The following is a 24,519-nucleotide window of genomic DNA, read 5'->3' as shown; positions in this document are numbered from 1 at the left end:
TTTTTGTTTCCCTTGGATATACATTCATGTTTCATACATGAATATTATCTTGGTCTGAAGATTGGATTCTCCCCTGCCTTTAGATCTGTCTGTAATGATGAGTCCCTATGTACTTTATTTCTCTGTTCCAAAATCGGTATATATTTCTTTAGTTTTGCCCACTGGATTACAATATTACAAAAATGACCAATCTCAAGGTACTTAAACTATTTGGGAAAAGTCAACTCTTATTTTTTTTCAGAATCCCAGTGAATCTGATAGAAGCTCTCTGTGATGTATTGGTCTGAATCCTTTGTGGATAGGCATATTGTTGGACTAATGGTGATTATTTTGTAAATTCTAAATTCTTTTTATCAAACCACATTTGAGGGGTTATGACTGCATAAGCTTATCCTGTCAATATCTTAAATTCTTTGTGAAATGTGACAGGATGTAAATCAATCAATAAGTTAATAATCATCATTATCATTTTTTTAAAAGAGGAACAGAATAAGAAAGCTGATGACCACCCTAAGTTCACCTCTGTTACAGGATTATTCGGGGTACTGTGAGAACCACAGTTCTTTTCTTCTAGAGGAATCTTTGTCTCCTTCTGGTATTTTATTTAATATCTAAACTTCTACTTACTCTTAACCCCGTTTCAGTCCTTTTGATTGCTGTTTCAAGATTCTGAATGTCTAGTGTCTCTCCTCTTTCCTCAAGTGGGAAGTTTGCTAATTTCTCCTTTAATTCATGAAGATCTTCATGGACCTATAGGTACAAAAATTATGAAATATTAAAAGAATACATACTGTGTTTCCCCAAAAATAAGACCTAGCCGGACAATTAGCTCTAATGAGTCTTTTGAAGCAAAAATTAATATAAGATCTGGTCTTATTTTACTATAACATAAGACCGGATCTTTAAAATAATATAATATAATGTAATGTAATGTAATGTAATGTAATGTAATGTAATGTAAAATAATATAATATAATATATAGTACCGGGTCTTATATTAATTTTTGCTCCAATAGATGCATTAGAGCTGATTGTCCGGCTAGGTCTTATTTTCGGGGAAACATGGAACATAGTCCACCTAAAACTGTTATTTATTATAAAGGTTTGCAATTTGCTTGAATTGCTAGAGACCATAAAGTTGATTTTACGGTGTTCATTGAAAAGGTCTGTCTTTATGATTCTAAGATATTCTTTATTAGAATGTTCCATTATTGTCTTTCAGATTTTTTTAAAACAAGGCTTTCATACAATTTGCTATTTTTCCTTCCCCCATTAGAAACAAATCCAAGCTAACACTGCAACTCAAATGGTTTCTGCTTTCTCACATGGTAAAGCAGTTGACTCAGAGACAATTAAGAAGTTTACGCCAAACTCTGATTTCTACTAATTGGTTAAAAGGTAAGAAAACTTTCAGCAAAGAAAAGTTCTAGGGAAAACCATGCCTTTTATTTTATGTATTTATTTATTTATTTGTCTTAAAATTTGGAGGATTCCTCTTAATGATTCCGTTTTTAGTTTTCAGGTGTACAAAACAATGTAATAGTTAGACATTTACATCCCTCACAAAGTGATAACCCCCCTCCCCCAATCTACTAGCCCTCTGACATCATATATAGCTGTTACAATTCCACTGACTCTATTACCTATGCTGTACTCCACAGCCTGTGACTGTATGTATATAAAATTGTAGTTGACATTCATTATTATTCAGCTTCAGCTTCAGGTGTACACTGCAGTGATCAGGCATCTACACCATCCATGAAGTGGTCTCCCTAATCAGACAAGTGTCCATCTGACACCCTACAAAATCTTTACAACATTATTGATTATATTCCCCAAACTGTCTTTCGTATCCCCGTGGCAATCTTGTGGTTACCAATTTGTGGAAAGCCATGCCTTTTAAAAGAGAATCGTAAATAAGCTGGCAGGGCCTGTTGGTTTTGCATTCTAGCTGGATCTTGCTCCTTAGCTGCTCTGAAGAAGCAGTTCTGTACGTATGTGGCCTTGATTTTGTTTTATGTAGTCAGAAATGATCCACGAAGGAAAAAAACCATGTCTTATTACTTTAACATTTTCTTCAATTTGTGTTTTCCATAGAAATGACGAATATCTTTCCAATGTTAAGCCCCCTCAGAATAAAATGGGCACTGGGAAATTAGACGGCACAAGATTCTCTCTGCATTCATATTGGAGACCAAACTTCAACAGATAAATACAGATGGCACCAATTATTGTATGGGCTGCTGCCACAAGAAAAACATTTTGTTATGCAAATTTATGAACCCAACACCTGTTTCAGCAGTAGTCACACCAATAACAATCTGCAGACTGGGTTGCTAAAGGCATTTGGAAATGGTTACCTTTCTCTGTTAGTCTAACTGGAGTGACACATTGATCCAGCCTAAGTTATCGATTTCTCTTAAGTAGTCCCACTGAGTCAAGTCATCAAAAGATCAGAATTTGCATCGTTTCACTCATGGGCATCACAGTCTGGCAGGCACATCTGGTCATTTGTACTCTGCACAAATTGTCATGGAAAGCCTTCAGGGCTCCCAGATTGAAATTTGAATGCACCTATTGCTTGCTTGTAGGCAATAAGGATGAAGATGTACTTCTTTCAGTTGTTTTGTCCAAATCACTGCTGCAAGCTGATTTACTATCTCTTGTCTAAAGACATTTGGAAAGTACAAATAGGCAGTTCACAAGGGCAAGCCCCACTTCCAGACCCCTTTGAATGCACTAAATTTCCTTCTTGTAGCTCTAGTATTTGTAGCTTCGTGTATCGTCATTCTGTAATTATGCCTGTCAAGTGCGGGAGGGAGTGAAAACGGCACTGGGTTACTACCAGGGAACCAAAGGTCTGGTTTCTTCATTTGTCTTGTGCGGACAAGTATACTTCTTCATAGAGTCATGAGATAATATGTGCAGGTCTGGTACATAGTAAGAAGCAGTAAAAGGCAGGTGAACTTAATTCCTTGTTCAATCACTAGTCACATGATGTCCGTGTACACCATCCACATTTTTTCTAGTTTCTTCATCAAGGGGGAAAAAAAGAATTATTCTACTTCATAGAATTGAATGAAAATGAGGCAATGCATGTGACAATGAATGAATACAGGCTTTGGAACCAGATATAAACTAGAATCCTATTTCCTCTTTTACTAAACTGAGCTTGGCAAATTTTCTTAGCTTTTTAGAGCCTTAGTAGTGTTCTCACCTATAAAATGGAGATAAATTACCGCCTCTCATAATAGTGGCAAGAATAAAATGAGTTAAAGAATGTAAAGTGCTTTGTATAGGGCCAGCCATGTAAGAGGGCACTGAACAAAAGTTAATTCCTAGTAAAACTCCTGGCACATAACTGGCACCTAGGAAATGCTCACTGATTTGGACTGCTCTCTTAATCTTTCTCAAGAGCTTTCCACTTTACTTTTCTTGCCAGATAGTTTCTTCTCCCTTCTTAATAACCACACATCTGTTTGTATAATTGCAACAGTGACAAATGCTGTAGAAAATCTTTTACCACACTTGGATTGGAAAAAAAAATTAAGTTGTACATCTTTGTTCTTTCTTCAAATAGATCCAATCTACCATATTGAAATTTTGCGTGTCACCCATCATCTCTGTGATCATCAAATGCATTGCTTTCCATACATTTCCTACTTGGAAGAAGATTATTATTTTGACAGTTTGGGGACATGACTGCTTAATAAGAAGTCCTTGAAATAATTAATGCAGTAAAGATTTGCTCTAGAATTTAAAAGAGCCATGCAACCAGACTCCATATTGTCAAAAGCAGTCTCATAATCCCATTTTATTCCTTTCTGCTAAAGATAGAGTTTGGCTGAATCATTCTCATCACTCCCCAATTCATTTTTATGTTGTACGCTCCTGGCAAACCAGACAGAGGGATTGGTAAGAAAGACAGTGATAATATCAATTAGCTCCAATATTTCCAAAGTTGCTTTAGTTAACATGTGTTAACTAATATGTTGGATTTTTGAAATACAATTTCCAAAACTAGGTAAAAAGTTACTTTTGATAGCAAGACTAGGTAATCTTTGTTGCTCAAACGTGTAATATTTGGGTCAAGCGATCATTTATAAAGATATATTTTAAAAAGGTATCACATTTTTATTAATAAAGTATAAAAACAAAGCTTCTAAGAGTTAGTAATAAAAGAAAGTATCTAGGAAACATCCCAGAGCCACAACCACAGATTTTCAAGATTGTTTCATAAACATGCCATAACCTGTTTATGATTTATCACCTCGGGAAAGTTACTTCATTTTTTGGTACCTTAGTCTCTTCTTCTGTGAATTGGGTATAAACAAATATATGCCTAACAGAGTTGTTGTTAGGACTTGAGAAAATCGAAAGCTCTCAGCAAATGTCTGGCTCTCGATAAGTGTTGGCTACTATTTTAATTGTAATGATGGTTGTTATCATTGTAGCAAAATCTCACTATTATGAATAGTTGAGGAAAGATCCAGCTAAAATTGTAAAATGTCTGACTTTAGACTTAAAAGTGAAAGATGTTAAGCAGTTAACAAAATGCTGCCTAATTGAACTCTTTGTGGAGATGATAATCATATTTCCTGAACCAATAATCATATTTCCTGAACCAAAAATGAAAACATGGACTGTAATATATGATCTGACAGTGGGACAGAATATTCACAAGCAGAACTATCCCGGAAAATCCAAATATTTAAGGTACATGTTTTCATAATAAGTCACACAAAGTTTATGATTAAAGCACTGATTAATACATTTAAAGATTTTCTCTTTAGTATTTTAAATATTTTAACAAAATACTCCTTTTATTATTAATTTGTACCATCTATTATGTTTTATAAATAATAGTAAATATTAGCCCAGCTCCACTCATTTTTGAGCAAAACACAAATTATTGGAGAATGAACTAGTACGTACATCATTATCCAGTCATCCAAGATAGATGGGCCCCATTCCTACACCAGGTAAAATGGGATATCCAAAAAATCAGTTTGTAACAGGGAAATAAGGCATATCTTGTTTGCCAAATAGCAATCCCATCAAGTTCTAGTTAAGAACTTAGTTAATCAGGAGTAGTCCTGGTTAAAAAGACAGGCTAACAATTTTTCCTTTTCTTCCAGCAACTTAAAAGAGCAAGCTAATCTTAAAAAGACATAGAAATGTACACAAAACTAAGTAATATTAAATGATAAGAGACCAGATCAAATAATAACTAGCACCTAGTGAGTGTGACACTTTCTGTTATCCTATATTTTAATCCTTACAAAAGTCCTACAAAGGAGTTCATATCATTATCTTCATTTTATACTTGAGGGAATCTGAGGTCTAAGGTGGTTAAGTAACCGGTGCAAGCTGGTTAATTGGTGAACTGTTCAAATACAGGCAGTCTGAATCCAGAGCCTTCATGCCTAACCATTAACCAGTACATGCATGATATCTACCAACATACAAATGTATATTTGTAAACATAAAAAGCTAGAGGTTGGTGAAAAACAGGGTTGAAATATCTAAAGGAGCTAAAAGAACCAAGGGAAGACTTCCTTTTTATACCAGGATTGAAAAGCGTTGAGAAGATTGCTTGCATTTCCTACGTATATGGATCTACCCACAATACTCATCTTCGGTCAGTTTCCTTTCTATAAGGTGAAATAATCATAGTACTTATCTTGATAACCTGTTGTAAGGGTTAAATGAGTTAAAATATATACGGCACTTAGAACCATGCATGATACCTGATAAAAGCTGTGTTAGCTTTGATTATTGTGATTTCATTCTTTGAAATCGTATTACAGTTTATATTTTACAATACGATCTAAATAACAGCTCTCAAACTTGAGCATTCCTCAGAGTTGTCTGAAAGTCTTGTGAAAGCAGAAAGATAGCAGGAACCCATTCCCAGAGCTTCTAATTTAGTAAGTTTGAAGTGGGGTCTCAGAGTTTGCATTTCTTACAAGTTCCTAGCTTGTACTAATTATGCTGATCATGGGACCACACTTTGAGAACTGGCCTAAAGAATTGTTTACTGTATCTGATTGAGACACAGACCAAATATTCCATAACAGGGTGAAGCAAGTGGAGATTTGAAGTAACTTTGCTTTTCTAGCAAAGATATATATACAGAGGGTGCCAAAAAAATGTATACTATTTTAAGAAAAGAAAAAACTGTATTAAAATTGTTATACTCAATGTATACTGATAACAAAAGATGAATATGTCATGTATATACATTTCTTTGCAGCCCTAGTGTATGTGTATGTATTCCAAAATTTGATTGTCTAAGCTAACATTAATAGTAAAGGAAGTCCACTTTACAATGAAGAGAAATTATGTAGCTTTGGGGAAATTGAGTCAATTTATTTAGAGGTGGATCTAACCTAAGCTATGTTTCCTACAGAAGAGAAAACAGTACCAGAGAGGTGAAGTGACTAACTGAAACTTATCCACCTGGAAGAATGTCATTGCCAGGGTCAGACCTCAGCATTCTGACTCACAAATAAGTGTTCTCTCCACTAAATGTACAGTTTATTGGTAGCCTGTTTCAAGGAAAGAAATCACAGCCCCAAGCAGAAGTGGAATCCATGTTGCATGTTTGAGAGTGATGCTGTATGCTCACAAATACTCAGGACTCAGTGGGAAAGTAGGAAAGGTCTTCCACATTTTCCTCATTATACATAGTCTACATATTAATGGGAAGAATTTTATATTGCGTCTAGAGATCAGCCTTAATAACCAGGTTAACATGTAAGGTCTTTTTTTCTACACAGCCTCTACTTACCGTGTTTCCCTGAAAATAAGACCTAGCCAGACCATCAGCTCTAATGCATCTTTTGGAGCAAAAATTAATATAAGACCCAGTCTTATTTTACTGTAATATAAGACCGGGTATAGCATAACATAACATAACATAACATAACATAACATAACATAACACCGGGTCTTATATTAATTTTTGCTCCAAAAGACGCATTAGAGCTGATGGTCTGCCTAGGTCTTATTTTCGGGGAAACAAGGTACGTCCACAATAAACCTTTTAAAGGAAGTGGGGGTGCTGATCAGCATGGATATGAGTGTTCTTAGCTCTTCTGTTCCATTTTACAATTCAGTGACCACAGACATTACTGTAATGCTGTATCCTAGATTGACCAAACTGCTACTTCTGGATCCCAGTCTGAAGTGAACAGGCTTTTTGGCTTTTCAACCAATACACTTTGCTACACTGTTCCAAACCACAAGGGAAGGAGCCCCAGGAAGTAGAATTATCTCAAGAGAAAGTGTGAAATTAGGCATGAGAATTCTTCCTGGAATCTGGTCTCTTTTTTAGAGTTGTCCCAGGTCTGGAGAACTTGAGGAACCTAAAGAAAAACTTAATTATTCCTGTAGTCAAATGAAGTATACTGTGAGGAAGAACTGGCTGTTTCTGGGTAGGAGTCTCCATTAGTGCTCCAATTATTTGGAGTCTATAAAAATGGGCCCTGGATTTGGAAGGGGGTATGTGTAGTGAGTAATTAACCTTAATTAAAGAGAGGTCTGGACTTTCTTTGCCTTTAGATACTTTGCCTAGATGATCTCTAGGCCCCTAAAGTGTTCTGCTTGATAGGAGTGTCTACTTGGAGGCTTTGGCCACCAGACAGTCTAACAATGTGATTTATGGTGGGGACTTTGAGCCATGCTGTGTCAGTTCTAACCTCTAGAGGAACTGAAGACTAAAAGCAACCTCTGGGAAGGGATGGAGATGAAAGGTCAGTCACATGGGGCAGTGTGTGATTGAGCCCCAATAAAAACTCTGGACACCAAAGTCTCAGGTGAGCTTCTCTAGACAATACTCTGTGCATATTGTCACACATTGTGTCCGGGAGAAGTTAATGCTATCCATGATTCCACAGGGAGAGGATGACTGGAAACCCTGTTTGGACCCCTCTTGGACTCTGCCCTATGTATTTCTTCTCTTGGCTGATGTTTATTTGTATCCTTTCGCTATAATAACACTGTGTAAGCATAGTGCTTTCTTGAATTCTGTGAGTTACTCTAGCAAATTAGCCGATGTGAGAGTGGTCAGGCCTCCCAAATTATAGACAGCTGGTCTGAAGTGAGCGAGGGTGGTCCTGGGGATTCTTGAACTTGAGGCCAATGTAAAAGTGAGGGCAGTCTTGTGGAGACTGTTCCTTCAAACTTTACAGTTTGGCTAAATTCATTCTAGGGTAATGGTATAAGAGAGGATAATGAAAAGTGAGGTAAGATTTGGGTATGATTCATAACGGGGAAGTCTATAAATGTGGTTAAGTTTAGGGGGTTGTATTTTGGAAAAGGTGCATGTAAAGAAGTCTCTTCTAGATGGGAGGTAAGAGATAAAAATCCCGGCAGGAAGAAGAATTAGACCCATTGCACATTTGAGTGAGAGTCCTAATAGAGTGACCTTGGGCAAATTAGTCAAATGGAACTAAATGTAAGAGTTAGAAGTGATGATACACGTGGAAACCTTTTAAAATTACAATAGGTAAATGTGAAAAAACAGCAAAATGCTTTTACTTGTTTAGAAAAATCTGAGTGTAACTGTCTCAAACTGACTTACATGGGAGGAGTTAAGACTTTCTTGATATTTGCCCCTCAGATTAGAAAAAATTATTCCCCTCAGTTTTTTAATTTGTCATATTTTTATATTCAAAACTTTAATTTGATTTGCAATCTTTAACATAGTTTCTTTATATATTTCATATATTTTTCTGTGTGTGTGTGTGTGTGTTCCCAAGCAAGGGACTTTTATTTGTTTTATTGACATATAATTGACATAAAATATTATATTAGTTTCAGGTGTACAACATAATGATTTGATATTTGTATGTATTGTAAAATGATCACTACAATAGGTCTAGTTAACATCCATCATCACACAGTTACAATTTTTTTCTTGTGATGAGCACTTTAAAGATTTACTCTCTTAGCCACTTGCAAATATACACTAGAGTATTATTAACTATAGTCACCATGCTGTACATTACATCTCCAGGACTTATTTATTTGCAAGGGACTTTAAGATCCAAAAAATTGGGGCACTTAAGAAAAGCAGGTCACATATTTCAATTTCTCCCCAAATTTCTTACCACCTCCCCAATGTGTCCGATTTGTATATTCGCCACTCCCCCTAGATCATGGGTTTAAATTTCTCAGAACCTAACATTTTAAAATGGTGCCTCAGTGTAAGATGGATTTTTCCCAAGTAAAGTTTACAGGGTGCGGTGCATTGTCTTGGAGTTTTACCAGAGGCAGAACGGTCGTGCTCCTGGAGCAGAAGCTTCAGGTGTGTGCTCCAGAGGTGTGTGAGGCTCATGAGCGAGGTCGGGGTTGGGGCATTCTTTGGAAGCCCTCTGCAGGCAGTCTGGGGGCAGCGCTCCAAAAGGGTGGATACAAGTGGCTCGCTCGGAAGTGTCTTAGCGGGGCAGGGCCGAAAAGGGCCCACTTCCCACCTGGATTAAGATGGTTCCGATGGGATCATAGTTCTCAGTCTCCTGAGCCATAGCCGGGGCCGAGGAGGGCTGCCTCTCCCCGGAGGCTGTGTCTGCAGGCCTGGATATTTTCTGCGGAGGGAGCTCGTCCCCATGGCAACACCAAGCGCGACCCGGTCTGTCCCACTGCGGGAGCGGAAGAGGGGGTGAGAGAGGAGTCCGGGCCGCGCGGCCGTTCCGAGAAGGCGCCGTTCCTGGCGTGTCCCCCCCGCGCGCCGGCGGCCGTGGTGTAGCCCAAGGCGGAAGCGGCCTCCAGACGGAACCGGCTCCGGAGCGCAGTTATGGCTGCGGGAGTCCCCTGTGCTCTCATCACCAGCTGCTCTTCCACCTTCACTGGAGATCGACTGGTCCAACGTGAGTAGCGAAGCTCGTAGACAGACCTCCAAGCTGCCTGAGCCCCGGCGGGCGACATCCTCAGCACCGCGGCTTCCCTCCGGGCCTTTGTCCCCGTCGCGGGCCTCGGGCTCTTCCTCCACTCTGCGCTGGCCTGAAGCCCTCGGGGGCCCCTCAGACTTGCTGGAGGTGCCCAGTCCCCCCAGATTCGCACCTGGCTTTTGCACCCATTGCTCTTCTGCCTGCCCGGGCCACTGTTGCATTTCTTCTAGCTTTTTCAGTGACGTGAGACTAACCCCTGCCCCGCCTAACCCACGGGTTTGTGCGGGGATCCTTTGAGATGAACCCAAAGGCACTCTGCAAATTGTACCAAGTTACGCGAGTGTAAATGCAGGAATTTCGATGTTTGTTGCTATTTCTGCCCTGGAGATAGCTTGCTTCCTCTTGGTGACGTCTTAATGTATAAATTATGGGACTTGTTAGCCTCGTCCCCGACACTCGACTTATTCACTGCCTTGCAGGCGTTCTCTCCGCCGGCGTGAGGTTTGGGGTATCAGTGGGCCTAGGCCCTTTGCCTCTGGACCTTCATAGTGGCTGGCGTTGTTCAAAGCTCAACTGTCAATCCAATCCAAAGGTCAATCCAATGCATTTGGATTTCCATTACTGATATATAAAAGGCCTCTCAAAGCCAGTCTCAGAATTATGTGTTAAGTATTCTGATGGCTGTAGTACTCTATCTTGTACTTTCAGGATCAGAATTGGAAGATGCGGTCACTTCCTTGGAGGAGCTGACTACCTATAGTTGGCAAATAATAGTTTTTCTTTAAAGTATAATGGCATCATTGGGGGGAAATTAATTCTGTAAAATAATCCACTTTATACATATAAAATGTATCTAAATAACTCAAAAGCCAACTTTTGTGTTGGTTAAAATTAGATGACCCTTCCTTTGTGATTCCATTAATGTTATGTAGCGAAAAATAAGAGCAGTTAAGTGAACAATTACTTGAGTAAAGGGAAAGGGCACAGTAAAAGAGGGCTTTATAATTCCTTCCCAGGTTAATGAGTGGGCTAACAGTGGATAGTGTTGGAATGTAGCATTTGCTGAGCATTCATTATGTTTTACCATAATTAAAGATTGAATTAAATTAATCACGAATTGAGTCTAATTTTGGCATAAGAGATGGAGACTACCATAATGAAGGACTTTTGTTAAGTGTTCAGTGATATTAGGCCATAGTATTTTTGACCGAATCTGATCTACCTTTTTGGGAAGGTTTAGTTTCATTCCGTGCATCAGGAAGAGGAACCTTTCTGGTTTCCTCTTTGCTCCATAAATATAGACACCTGATCTATTTTACTGCTTTTAGCCAACAATGGGAAATATTTCATTACCAAATAAGCAAGGTTGTTATAAACATACACGAAATAAAAATCCATAGCCCTCTACTATGGGTAAAGTGCTTGCATGGACTTTGAGAAACTTTTTTTCCCCCATTTTGTCACTCCAAGGCCATATTTACCGTGTTGTGGCTGGGTGTCTGGCATCAGATGAAACAGGCATTACAGACTTGCAGTATCGATTTTTAAAGGGAAATGAAGGCTCAGGACGCTTGAGGGACTTGGGCAAGGCTTTATGTGGTATGAGAACAGGTATCTGTACTCCAGGGCCAAGCATCTTTCCACTTTACATACATGAGCATTTGCTTTTATTCTGGAAAAATGTATTCTGATATTAAGCACAAAGTTAGGCTCTGTGCCAGTTACTGTAGCTAAAATGAGGACTAAGGGACTTACTATATACCTGCCCTCAAGAGGGGTGTAGTGAAAGTGTGTGCTCCACCTGTGAAAATATTAAATCGTAGGTACCTAAGTTTTAACATCTTACTCTACCTTCCAAAAAGGAACTTTAGATAGAAAAGTCCCTGGAGACTTGTTTGGTTTGAAAATATGTAATGCCACTCTGCAACTACGTATGAGCCATTCAGGTTCTACATCTGAACATTTCTTTCTTTGAGTGAAATGTGGGAATTTGGAGATCTTATATCAAGCGTTTATATGTACATCAGTATTCTTCCCAAACATGTTTCCACATTGTTTAATTTGGTTCTTGTATCCCTGTGAAGTCAGGAAGTCAGGTTCTCTCCATTTTATGATGTAAATGAAGAAACCAAGGCTTGGACATGCTAGGTGACTTGTCCAAAGTGCTCAAGTCGTAAGTGCTGGAGCCTACGTTCATATTCAGGATTTGTGTCCTTGAAATGTGTGGATGAAATGTGTGGGAATGCCTTAGCAATCAGAACTATTCAAATTTAAGGTGGCATCAGTATGCCGCCTTAACAATAGAGATTAACCCTAAAAGAAGGTTTTAAAATAATTACACAGGCTAAGCCAGCCATCATTTATGACATTGCTTTTTTGGGAAACATTCTTCTTCAAGACTGGGAGTTTGTTTCTAGGTCTGTCAGACTCCTATACTTACAAAAGGATCTTAAAGTGATTTACTAAGGTGAACATTCTTATTTCAAAGATAGGGGCTACTGTACAGCTTAGCCAACATTGTCTAGCAAGTGAAGAGGGATAAGAGCTTGGGTCTTTTAACTTGCATTTTTCTGTAGCTGTTTGAGGTATTCTGAGTGGAGCCTTTTGGTTTACTCTGGGAATAAGTAATAATTTTTGCTTAAGTAAAGTTGCTTTTTTCGTTGTGGTAGGAGGACTCTGCTTTGAATTGTGTATTTCCAAGTCTTGATTTTCTTCAAAGGAAGGAAGATTGGGTCAGCAACATCTATCTCAAGGGCCTATGGCTGTCACCACCGAGTGATTCAGTAGGTGGCCAGTGATTTCAGCCGCTAATGGGGCTGGGGAATGTTGATTTGTTTTTAGGTATGACACTTAGTATATTTTAAATTTTTCAATTAAAATTAAAAGAGGGCTTAAGATTTTTGTCTTTATTAAAAAAAAAGGATGATAAGTCATCAACCTGAGGAGGAAAGATTAAATACACATTCAAATTCCTTACAGGCCCAAAGGGACTTAAAAAACACATCTCTGTTACCTTCTAATGTGCATATGTGTTTGTGTGAGTGTGAAATTAAACCTCAAAAAGTTGAGATTTTCTAAGGTTTACAGCTCATAAAAGTTGGGGAGCCAATATTCGATTCCAGTTCTTTTATACATGTACAATGTAACGACAGCCAGAACTGTATGTATTGAGGGTGGAGGTAGGACAGGAGAGATTCTAGCAGAAGATTTTGCTACTGAGAACTTTTATGGCTGATAAGTTGACACTTTGTCTTTTATGGTAGTTGGAGCCTTAGTAGATAAACTGCAAGTTTAATAATAAATGAAAATGCCTCTACTGGTGCCCAATTTGTGTACTTATTCATGGAGTAGGGAATTTGACTTTGTGTGTGAAGTTTTAGATTGATTCCCTTAGATATTGTTAATGAGTTAAATGATTATAAGGTGTTTGTCTTCCTTATAAATGGCATTCCAGTAAATGGGGGTGAAAAGTAGGAGGAGAAACACCAGTGGAAAAATATTATGCATCAGCCCACATTGCACAAAACCATCCTCCTGGAAGATTCTGAGTGTATCTAGACTCAGACCTTTAGTTCAGCGCCGTCTAACTGCTTGTTTTTGTATAGAAAAGGTAAAAACATCTAGAAACTATGCAGGGGTCATTTGGTCTCAACAACTGGCTGCCTTTTGACCTGTATAATTCCTCAGCAAATAAAAACACTCAAAAAAATAATGAAATCTGATATAAACCCATTTTTAAAAAGGTTAAAGTATGAAAATTGTTTTAAATATGCCTGACAAGAATAATAATCTGGATATGACATCGTATTTACGTTGGAGCCAGTGCACCCAGATACCACAAACACATCTCTAATAATTACTTATTCAGGAAGCAACACTGACGTAGGTGAAGACAGAGAGGATAGTTGTGAAACTCTTAAAGAGCCTTTATGATATTTTAGGTTCAGTAACAAGTAACCTATTTAGGATTTAATTTTCCACACAGACCTGAAGGCTGGTTCTACACAGAGGTGGGCGCAAGTATTACCCTTCTGGGATCAAAGTCAGTACGCTTGGAGCAGAAAAATGGGTGATCATTTAGTATTAGTAATAAAGAGTACTGTTATGCTGACGTAAGAGAATTGCCATTCTGTCTGAATTCTGCTGGAGTTTTGTAGGGGGGAAAAATGTGTGAATTGAGCACTGAGTGCTCCCCTCTTCCTAACTGATTTTAAGTTAACTTTTCGTTCCACAAATATTGACTGAGTGTCTTTACTTGTGCCATCGAAGCCCTAAGTATCTCAAACATGTCCTCGCTGCCTACTTCATCAGTAAAATGAGGGCATTATCGTCCAGCTTCCATGATTTCTTTGGCAGCTTTATGGGAGTGTCTTTTGAATATCATAAAAATCCACCTGTTTTAAATGTAGACCATTTCTATCCTAGAAGGACACCTTGTACCTGTTTGTAGTGACTCTCCATTCCCACCCCCAGCTCTAGGCAACTGCTAATGTAATTTCCATCGTTACAGATTTGCCTTTTCTGGCTATTTCATATAAAAGAAATCATGTAATACGTGGTTTCTTGTGTCTGGCTTCTTTTACTTAGCTTAATGTTTTTGAGATTAATCCATGTGGTAGCATGTGTTTCTTATTCCATTGTATGGCTCTACCACATTTTATTTATCAGTTCATCGGTTGAGACATTTGGGTTATTTCCACTTTTTGGCTATTAAGACTATTCAGTGCTGTTACGGGCATTCTAAGAAACTATTGTACTATTTTAAGAAACTGCCAAACTGTTTTCCACAGTGGCTATACCATTTTACATTCCCATCAGCAATGTATGAGCGTTCCAATTTCTCTGCATTTTTGGCAACACTTGTTATTATCTGTATTTTTTATTTTGGCCATTCTGGTGGGTGTGAGGTAGTATCTCATTGTGGTTTTGATTTACATTTCCTTAACTAATGATGTTGAGAATCTTTTTATGTGCATATAGTCCATTCATATATCTTCTTTGGTGAAATGTCTATTCAAATCCTTTGCCCATTTTTAAACTGTTTTTTTTTGTCTTCTTATTAATGAGTTGTAAGAGTACTTTAGATACAGTATTCTAGTTACAAGTCTCTCATCACATATATAATTTGCTAATATTTTCTCCCATTCTGTGGCTTGTCTTTTGGTTTTCTTGATGGTATCTTCTGAAATGCAAAAGTTTTTAATTTCGATGAAGTCCAATTTATTAATGTTGTCTTTTTCCAAGTTCCTTTGTGTATTGCCCAATCATGACTTTACCCTTCTTGAAGGACCTTTTGGAAACTGGGATGTTGGATCTCTGATAGCTTTGTGATGTTTTTCCAATAAACTAAACTTAATTTCAATATTTGAATGCAGGGACTACAGAGCAAATGTTCTTCATGAAACTTAACTCTGGGACATTTTTCTCAGACATGTTTACCTTCTTTCCCAGTAAGCTAGCATGTGCTGCAGATACAGTTGTCATCCTGAGCAGACATTGATGTTTTTTGTGAGGTTTTATTACTCGATGCTGATTTGTTTATGAAACCTTACATTTGAATATAAAAATGATTTTCATCTCTTAATTGTCCTCTTTCGGCTTATGTGTTCTGTCTTCCAGAAAACCACCATTCATAAATTACTTTCAAAGCATCTAAGATTAATTGCCTGGTAATTTTTGTGGTTGAAATAATTAAAGAAGACATTCGAGATAATATTTTATCAGAGATAGATTTTACTAGATACAGATGAAAGGCATTTATATCTGTGATGGGGGGTTATGATGCCTGGCTGTAAAGGCGAGTTTCAGTTCTCTGAGATAATAAAACCAACTTTGCATTTTGAACTTTTATTTTGTTTCATGAATACTGCTAAGTCAGGTTCACGGGTTCCTTTGTTTTACATCAGGGTTTCTCAACCTTAGCACTGTTGGCGTTTTGGGCTGGGTAGGTCCGTGGTGTAGCGGCTGCCCTGTGCATTGCAGGGGTTCGGCAGTATTCTTTGCCTCTGCCCACTGAATGCCAGTAGCGTCTCCCCACTTGTGACAACCCAAAATGTCTCCAGATGTTGATGTATGTCCCCTGAGGAGCCAAGTCACCTCCCCATAAAGAACCACTACTTTAGATGTATATCTAGAACTATGATTTTGAATAAATAGTAATAGTAATGAAATTCAGAGAAGTCCCTTCCCCCCCAGCTCCCAAACATGGGTAGGAATTGTCCATCAGCTGTGCCACTGGGGTTGATAAAGTGGTCTTTGCATGTAGCCCATAAGACTTAGAGGCTGATGCTTCCTTCTTAGCCTCACAGAACACTTCTCCATAGTCTCTCCTTGCTGCCAGCTTTATGTTTTTATGTGCATGTGTGTCTCTCACTGCAGTGTGAGGTCTTCTAGTAAGGGCAAGCAGAGACCATGGAGCTCCCCCTCCTGCCCCCTCCGTTATTTTAGGGTGAAGCTGTGTCCAATTCCAAATGGCTATTGGGAGAAAGTAAACTTGAGGAAAAGGAGGAGGACTGGGTTGATTTCCTCCGCTTCGACTTTTAAAACTTTTCCACTGTGATATAAAAAGCCCCAAAGCATGTGGAAATGTGAATTTAGAGTGTGACCAGAGAGAAGGAGTGCGCGAGGGAAAGGTAATTAAGTGTTGTAAGCAAACCAGAATTGCTGTACTCCTGTTAAAACCGTGGTATGTTGCTTTAACTCAATCCAGTTACTCCTCCTTCAGCAATTTAATATGCTCCAGTAATTGATCTGTCATACAGACTGGAACAAATACTGCGTATCCAGTGGACCCTTGAACATTACGGGGGTTAGGGACACTGATCCCCCACACAGTCAAAAATCCACGTATAACTTGTGAGTCTCCCAAAACTTAGCTACTGTACTCACACCAGGAGGCTGGAGGATGCTTGCTCAGAGAGTCACAGATGGGAATTTCCCGACATTTGTCTGTGTAAAGTCCCAACTTTAACATTACAGTTTTAACTTTTAAATGGCACAGGTTCCTTTGCAGCAGTAGCAGCTACTAGTCCTCGGGGAGTAATCTGTTAGTTAATAACTGCCACGAAGTCTTTGCCAGAGCAGCACCCATCTTGAATGACATTCTCATGAAATTGTGGCCATGGAATTCTAACTGGCTGCAACAATATGGAACCATTGTGATTTGTGAAAGTCTCTCTTTGCTTATCCTTGCTGGTTTTAATGAAAACTCTGGCTTTCAAATTTTTTCCCCAAATTACGTTTTGCTCCATTTTTTGCTTTCATAATGGCTACTTTCCCCTTCAACTGACGCCAGACTCTGCTGCCTCCTATAATTTTCCTAATTGCTTTCTCTCCTGTCTCGGTTTATGCCTTAACAATGGAAAAGAAAAATATTAGAAGGCATATTTTTGGAAGGGAGGGGCCAGAGCAGCTCAAAGGAGGTGGCTATTTCCTAATTGTAATGTGTCTTACTAACTCCTCAGTGCACCTCTGGCCTACTCTCCTGGCAGTAGTGTTGTCACAAATGCAAGAAACTGAGCTGGGAAGGAGGAACCGAGTATACTGAGGGCCTATTGTGTGTCTGTACTTGGGCATTGTTTCACTTAATCTTCAAGAAGTGTTTCTGTCCCCATTTGCAGGTGAGGAAATGAGACGTGAGGATTAATTTGTCCTTCTCACAGAGGGCCAGCATTTAGATGCCAGTCTGTCTGACTCCAGGTCTGTGTTGTTTTATGGCCTGGCCTTTTCCGGTGCCATGACAAAGGGAAGGGAGAGGAGCTTCGGGTCCCAGAAGAGGGTTACCATGAAACATACTCATATCTGGGGTTCAAGTTATGATACTTCGCTTGTAGAGGCAGTTTCAGTCTGTGAGAAAGAATAAAACCAACTCCGTTCTCAGAAGAGTGCTCATTTCTGGAACGATCATCTTAATTTGAGGTGGCAGCTGTCACTTTCCTCAGGGCATAGAGTATAAGATTTAACCACTGGACCACTTTTCTTCACAAAGAATGCCATTAGTTAAGTGTACATTAATTCTACTGGTATTAAAAGTGTCCTTAATTCTACTAAAGGAGATTTGAGTAATTCAAAAACTATCAATGTACTTAGTTTGAAATGCACTTATTTTGTCTTTTTGACTGGGATGGATAGGTGAGGGGGTAGGTAGGAGTAATGTGTGTGTGTGTGTGTGTGTGTGTGGTGTGTATTTGTGTGTGCGTGTGTGTGGGGTCGGGGAGAGGATATTTGTTGTGTTTTGGGAATTTACCTCGGAACTTCAGTTGGCTTCCTAATTCATGCTAAAGAGAATTATCACCTCTTATTGATTCTGAACCATAGAAAGCTAGCTGCCTCCTTTCTTGCCCAATGTACACTTTCTCGGAGGGAAGGAACATTAGCGTAGACCGGGAGTTGTGTGGGAGGGGGAGGTGTTGGATCACTGAACTGAAATGTTCCTTGGCACACAGCTTTCTTCAGCTCTTTGAATCTTTCTTTTTCACTAACTTGCCGTGTGGGACTCTAGGGGAAATGAGTTCACCAAGGAAGTGCGAAAGTAAACAGGAGTTGCTGGAGAGTTGGTGGCTATGTAAAACAGTTTCTCAAACAGGGAAAGAGATTTATACGTGCACTTAAAATTGAGGGAAAGGTTTATACTTGCTACTGGATCTGGGTTGACATTTAACTTCTCTCATCTGAAAACACTACAAATTAACTATTTTAAGCTGTGAAACCAAGTTTGTAGTAACAGACCCAGCAATTAATCATCTAGTATGTTCATCTCTTAAAAAATGATGTATTACAGCTCCCCCAGGTGGCTGCCAACAGTGGGAACGAGCTAGGCTGACATCCACCAGGAGGGAGAAGCGGCTCGGGATTGTGTTTGTGCACCATCTCCACTACATCAAATTCAGCTTAATAAAGGGCAGAGGAGAGACTTTTGCAGGTTTTTCTAGGAAGTCTGTCTGGCAACCCGCCCACCCCCCAAACACACACAAGAGATCACTATGACTCACTTTTGACATCTAAATACCTGAAACCCATAGACCGTTTTCTGATGCGTAATTGGGCTGCAGGCTCATGTGTTCTGGTGGCCTCGTTCTGACTCTTATTTTTGGTTTACATAAAAGGGGAAAGGATACTGTAGACTTCTGACCAGTAGACCCTCGAGTGCGATATGGCTCAGGTGCTAAATATAACGTGTAATGCTTCACAGTGTAGTAGGAAAGAATGCTGGTGACCTGAATTCTGTTTTATGCTCTGCTCCTTTTAGAAGGTGGCTTCTTTTTTCTGGCTTTCAGTTTTATCATCTGTGAAATGAGTGAATATATACTGGCTGATCTCCAGAAACTCTTAGCCATGTGCGTAAGCGTTGGAGTGATTTTGATTTTAATTTGGGAAATTGTTAAACATTTGAAATCAAATAGAAAAGATGAGGGAGAAGAACTGTATTTAGTGTAGATATTTGCATTTTTTAAATTAAGCTCTGCATTATGATACTGATGATGAGAACTGGAATGAAGCAGTCTTCAGTATTCTCCGTCTAGTTCTAATATTGCACAGCTGTGATAATAAAGTCCATATGCAGCCTTGCTGAAAGTATCTCTTTAGATATAAAATGTTAAAAATAAGTAAATTGAGGTATCAAATTGTTTTAGGTAGCACAAAGAATAAAAAAAAAGTCCAGCTACTAAAACATTGAAAGGTGAAATTTAAATTTATTTTCCCAATTTGTTGGTTCTATTCTCTCATCTAGGTTTATTGGTTCTATTCTCGAGGTGTAGAGAAAAGAGAAATAGCTTCTTTCTGTGTGCTAAGTAAATATCTTAGTTATTTGATAACCAAAGATAGTATAAAATTGAAATTTTAAGTGCTCTGAGTACCACTCATTGGTTTGTTCTTTTGTATTCTAAACATGAATACAATGAACCATCCTCCATACATTTTAACTGATTTTATTTTTTCATGTTAGGTGAAGACACTGTCTTGAAAAAGAGCCATAACCCAAATTTTATTCCAGTTTTTAACAATACAACCAGTTTAGGAACTACCACTGACTGTGGTGATAATAGAAGTATTAGTCCCATGGTCCTTGTACTTTCCCCATTGACGAGTGAATTTATTATTTTGCTATTTCTGCATTCCTCTTAAAAAAAAAAAGTGAATTCATTGTTTTAAAAAATTACCCAGGAATGAAGACTGATCCATATGGTGGCTCCTCCTACCTTTTCAGAATAGTCAGGTTCTACATTTTTGCTGCTATCCTTGTTTTAGTTTGCCTTCTTCCATATGTGCTTTTATTGGCATATTGCTGTGCCACCTGCTTGGAGTTGGGAGTATTAACTCTGAATGCAACATAGACTGATGTAGGAGTGTTCTTTCCTGTGAGACATTCAGATGAAAAAAGAATCTTTGATTTTACTAACTTATGTGTTTTTCCTGCTTATTTCCTACCTGAACTTGTCAGAAGGCTCCGTGAGGACATTGTATCTGGTTGCTATAGAATTGATTGATAATTAATAAAGAGTATAACTTTAGGTAGAAATTAAGCAGAGAGAACTGCTGTTTTCTTAAAGAGGCTGGATAAACTCAAGAGTTGCAAATATTGGCACAGACCCTTTATTAATTTAATAATTCTGGTTTTGGTGGAAAATTTTAGAAAGTTAGTTTTAAAGTCTGCCTTACCTCAAAGGTAAAGTCTTCAATTCATTTTAAATTTATTTTTTTTGTTTGTTTAAGAAGTTTCATGTTCAATTCCTCCTAATAGCCACACGATGAAAGTTTACCAGTGAAAAAGACACACGTGCACACATACACATACAGACTTTATATATGATTATACATTATTCTTAGCAGTGGTTTGAACTAAGTAATTTTCCCAAGTCTTCTTGTTGAGCAAAAACTATGGCAGTGTTACAAATACATATTTTTAGCTCTGGAATTTAAATTTTAATTTCTACTTCCAGTGTCCTGACTGTGAGTTTGAAAAATATTTTACGTGCTCATCTTATTATGCATTGAAAGGAGTTTGTGGCCATTTTGCTGTACATTCTTACAATCACCCAGTTAGTGGCAGGTCATTTTATTTAAGTTCATTTTCCACATCTGTGTAAAATGGAGGTTGTGGGTATAGGCATGAGAGACGGGGAGTAGGTTAGAACCATTTCTAATGTCTCTTCCAGTTCTAAACATTTTATGACATTATAGAAGCAGAATGCTTCGATGGCTCCGTGACCACATCTATTTTTGTTCATCATTGACTTGGCTTATACTGTAAGAATTTCATTAGCTATACCCATGCTGCATGTGGGTTTCTGAAAGATGTAGTTATATTCTAACTCATTTAATTTGCTTGGCTATTATACATTTAAAATTTGCCCGAAGTGTCTTTGTCAAACAAGAATTTGAGTTGGCTTTCAAAGAATCTGAACATAAATGGAATTAGAGTCATTATCCGTATCCATTCTTTTATTAGTTGAATTAATGTGTAAGCATTTGGCCCAAGGAATGTGTGTAACTCTTCATTTTATTAATGGTTTAGCCTTAATGCCATATTCCTCTTAGCTTGCAATAAATACGGAATAGTATGGGCATGGGTAGAATCCCACATTTTTTAGGATTCTTATATCTTCCATCTCCCATGAAGTCCATAAGCAGTAAAACAAATACAGCTGTCATTCTGTCTCTCCTACTTGCTCTTTTCTAGGAGTTTGGTTAGATGACTATTTTGTTCTCTACTACTATCTAAATCTAGTCAGAATACTTTTTGTGTTCTTAAAGAAAAGAGCCAATGAGTTATATTATGTCAGCATTACTTCTATAATCTAATGATCAGAGAAGCAAACACCCTGATAAATGTGAGGCCCTTTGAAATCCTTGCACGAAGGGAAGCAGCCAAAGTACCATATTAATCTAGTATCTTATTGGGAAAATTATCCTGTGTATATTGGTTTTGCACTTGCCATAGTGATGTTGTGTCATTTATTTAGATATCCTTGGAACAGAAGATCTTATTGTGGAAGCGACTGCTAGTGATGCTGTGAGATTTTATCCTTGGACCATTGATAATAAATACTATTCAGCGGATATCAATCTATGTGTGGTGCCAAACAAGTTTCTTGTCACTGCAGAGATTGCAGAATCTGTCCAAGCGTTTGTGGTTTACTTTGACAGCACACAAGTAAGATTTTGTTTTCCATGGACTCTTGAATAAGACATTATCTTGGGCTTTCTTTCCCCGACTCCCCCCCTCCCCCCCTCCCCCCCCATCCTCCCCCAACCCCCCCCCCCCCCCGCCTTTTCTATGAGTGAATTCTCTTAATGTCTCTTTTTCTGGCTTTGTCTGTATGTTTGTTTTTCCTCCACCTAGAAATCTGGTCTTGACAGTGTCTCCTCATGGCTTGCACTGGCAGAAGCCTGGTTACCTGAGGTGATGATCCTGGTCTGTGATAGAGTATCCGAAACTGGTAAGACACCTGGATGGGACACACACGTTTGCCATTGCTTGGTAAACAGTACATTGGATTCCTCAACTTAGAATAGTACGTCACATGTGACTGTATTACTTTACAAAATATTTTTAGCTATTTCTTTTTGGAATCTGGCAATATTTACTTTTTTTTTTTTAAAGAATAGGCACTTTGGGTTTGAGAAATCGTTTTCTTTCTATTGCTTTATTTTGGATACCTTTAGAATAACATTGACATTAATGGAAACACATTGAAATTTGTGGAGAGGATTGCAGCAGTATTCATGTTTTATTTTTACATATAAAGATTTTTTTGCATATTTTTTTAGGTGTAAACCGACAAAAAGCTCAAGAATGGTGTATCAAACATGGCTTTGAGTTGGTAGAACTTAGTCCAGAGGAGTTACCTGAAGAGGATGGTAAGTGTTTATGGTAGGAGAAAATATGGCATTTGGATTCAGATATGAGATTGTTTAATTCAGGGAAGGAAGAAGAATCCCATGGAAATTTAAAAAACAATTTTTCCTCCCAGCTGTTTGAAGAGATTTGTGCAGAATCCATTGATGTGGCTTTACCTTTAATGGAATAATCCATTCATTTGGTTTCACTATCCATTTTAGGGTTTTTGAAATGTTGTGTGTTTTTCTTATGGATAAAGTGAGAGGATTTCTACCTTAATCTTAGTCATTTCCCCAATCTCTTATCCATTCTCCACCGGGAAAAAGGAGAGTTTGACCTATATTCATAAATAGGTAAAGTTTATGTTACTTATTTTGACTTCCTAGTAACCTAACACTGAATTCCCATAGGGGGTATATCAGTCTTATTTGTATATCTTTTGGACATTTAAAACCAAAAACAGACCCAGCATGCCCTCTTGGGGTAGCTCTGCACTTAACTGCCTTCTGCTGCAATCTGGACTTTCTATTTCTTCCCCCCTCGTCATTTACCCACCCTCATTTGTCTTCTCATCTTTACTCCTTCCAAGTACACCTAGGCTAGCTGCCATGGGATCTACCAAGATAAGACAGATTTTGGCCCACCAAAAGGTTATAGTCTGTTACAAGAGATAAAACATGTATACAAATAATTGAATTACCAAGTGGGACATCGTAAGTATTATAAAAAATTATTGCTACTGTGGTAGTTCAGAGACAGAAGAGATTATGTCAAAGAATGAATTGGCTTCATGAACTCTCACATGTCGACTGTTCATGGGGAAGAAATGGAAAACATACTGGAATTGTATTTAGAGGGCTGGTGGGGACATGGCATTGAGAAGATGCCACTTGTTCCAAAAGACATTTTAGGCCAGGGCAACCAATACAAATTAACCTACGTAGATAGGGTATAAGTAATCATTACACAAAACATATTTTTTTAAAGGAATTAAGAAATATCTTTCTATGTCATGGCTTATTTAGAATTTTTCCAAAATGTTACCTTTGGGAATAAAACCCTGCCAGAGAAGAAGAGGACAAAACTGAAGTAAAAAGGCTGGTTTTTCTCCCTGTACCTTTTTAAGAATTTTGAAAATTAACAAGTACCGTTCCTTCTTCTGTGTTTTTCTGGGTCCCCTAAAACTTGTACCCTGTTTTGTGTGTGTGTGCAATCACTTATATGGGGTACTAGAATGTTCTCTTCTTCCCGTTGTCCTTGAGCATCAACATTTGAGGCATTTATTTAAATCTGTTTTCATTTTGGAATCTCTGCTCCTTTATGCCACTACATTTCTCCTTGTTCCTTGTCTGAACAATGTTGTTGTATTAATTCAACTTAAGATTGATTTTTGGCATATCCTCTTTAGGTAATGTAACTAAAATCTGCCTAGAATTTTTTAATACAGTTATCAAGCCATATACCCTCATCGTTTATTTGCATGTTATTCAAACATCAGTTTGAGACTTTATGCTTGTTTGTATAAAATTTCATCTTATTGGCTCTTTATTTCAGATCATATTTTTGGTTCCTGGTTATGTCATTTGAAGTATTAGTATCGTTCAAGAATTGAATCATTCATAGTTAAGATAAACATGGCTTTTATTTCTTCACTTAAACATTAATGAGGATAAATTCATTTTTGTAGGGTATTTTCAATTTAACCCTCACCATGTTTCTGTTAAGTTGGTAGGCTGGTATTCCTTAAATGATTCATCAGTCTGTCAGTTACTAAGTGCCTGCTCT

General features: G+C 38.2%; 2 protein-coding genes across 7 annotated transcripts in view; one reads left to right on the top strand and one right to left on the bottom strand.

The window, feature by feature from the left end:
* The window catches only part of IQCH (IQ motif containing H), a 186,276-nt gene extending 176,702 nt beyond the window's left edge, over positions 1-9,574 (bottom strand). The window contains exons 1-2 of the mRNA XM_081047437.1: positions 9,480-9,574; positions 628-750 (exon numbers count right to left, since the gene is read on the bottom strand). Coding sequence (XP_080903563.1) covers positions 628-750; positions 9,480-9,530 — 174 coding nt within the window. The 5' untranslated portion in view covers positions 9,531-9,574. The remainder of the gene's footprint in view (positions 1-627; positions 751-9,479) is intronic.
* The window catches only part of AAGAB (alpha and gamma adaptin binding protein), a 42,058-nt gene continuing 26,813 nt past the window's right edge, over positions 9,275-24,519 (top strand). For 3 of the 6 annotated variants that reach the window (XM_081047432.1, XM_081047436.1, XM_081047433.1), the window contains exons 1-4: positions 9,682-9,872; positions 21,857-22,047; positions 22,237-22,333; positions 22,665-22,754. In XM_081047432.1, the coding sequence (XP_080903558.1) occupies positions 9,800-9,872; positions 21,857-22,047; positions 22,237-22,333; positions 22,665-22,754 (451 nt within the window). In that variant the 5' untranslated portion in view covers positions 9,682-9,799. Of the gene's footprint in view, positions 9,873-17,512; positions 17,592-21,856; positions 22,048-22,236; positions 22,334-22,664; positions 22,755-24,519 lie in introns of those variants that run through there. The other 3 variants (XM_081047434.1, XM_081047435.1, XM_081047431.1) reach the window with 2 other exon arrangements.

This window comes from Rhinolophus hipposideros, assembly GCF_964194185.1.
Source record: "Rhinolophus hipposideros genome assembly, chromosome: 5".
NCBI classification, from domain to species: domain Eukaryota; kingdom Metazoa; phylum Chordata; class Mammalia; order Chiroptera; family Rhinolophidae; genus Rhinolophus; species Rhinolophus hipposideros.
The sequence above is the reverse complement of the archived record's forward strand: the minus strand, read 5'-3'. Positions and strand labels throughout refer to the sequence as shown.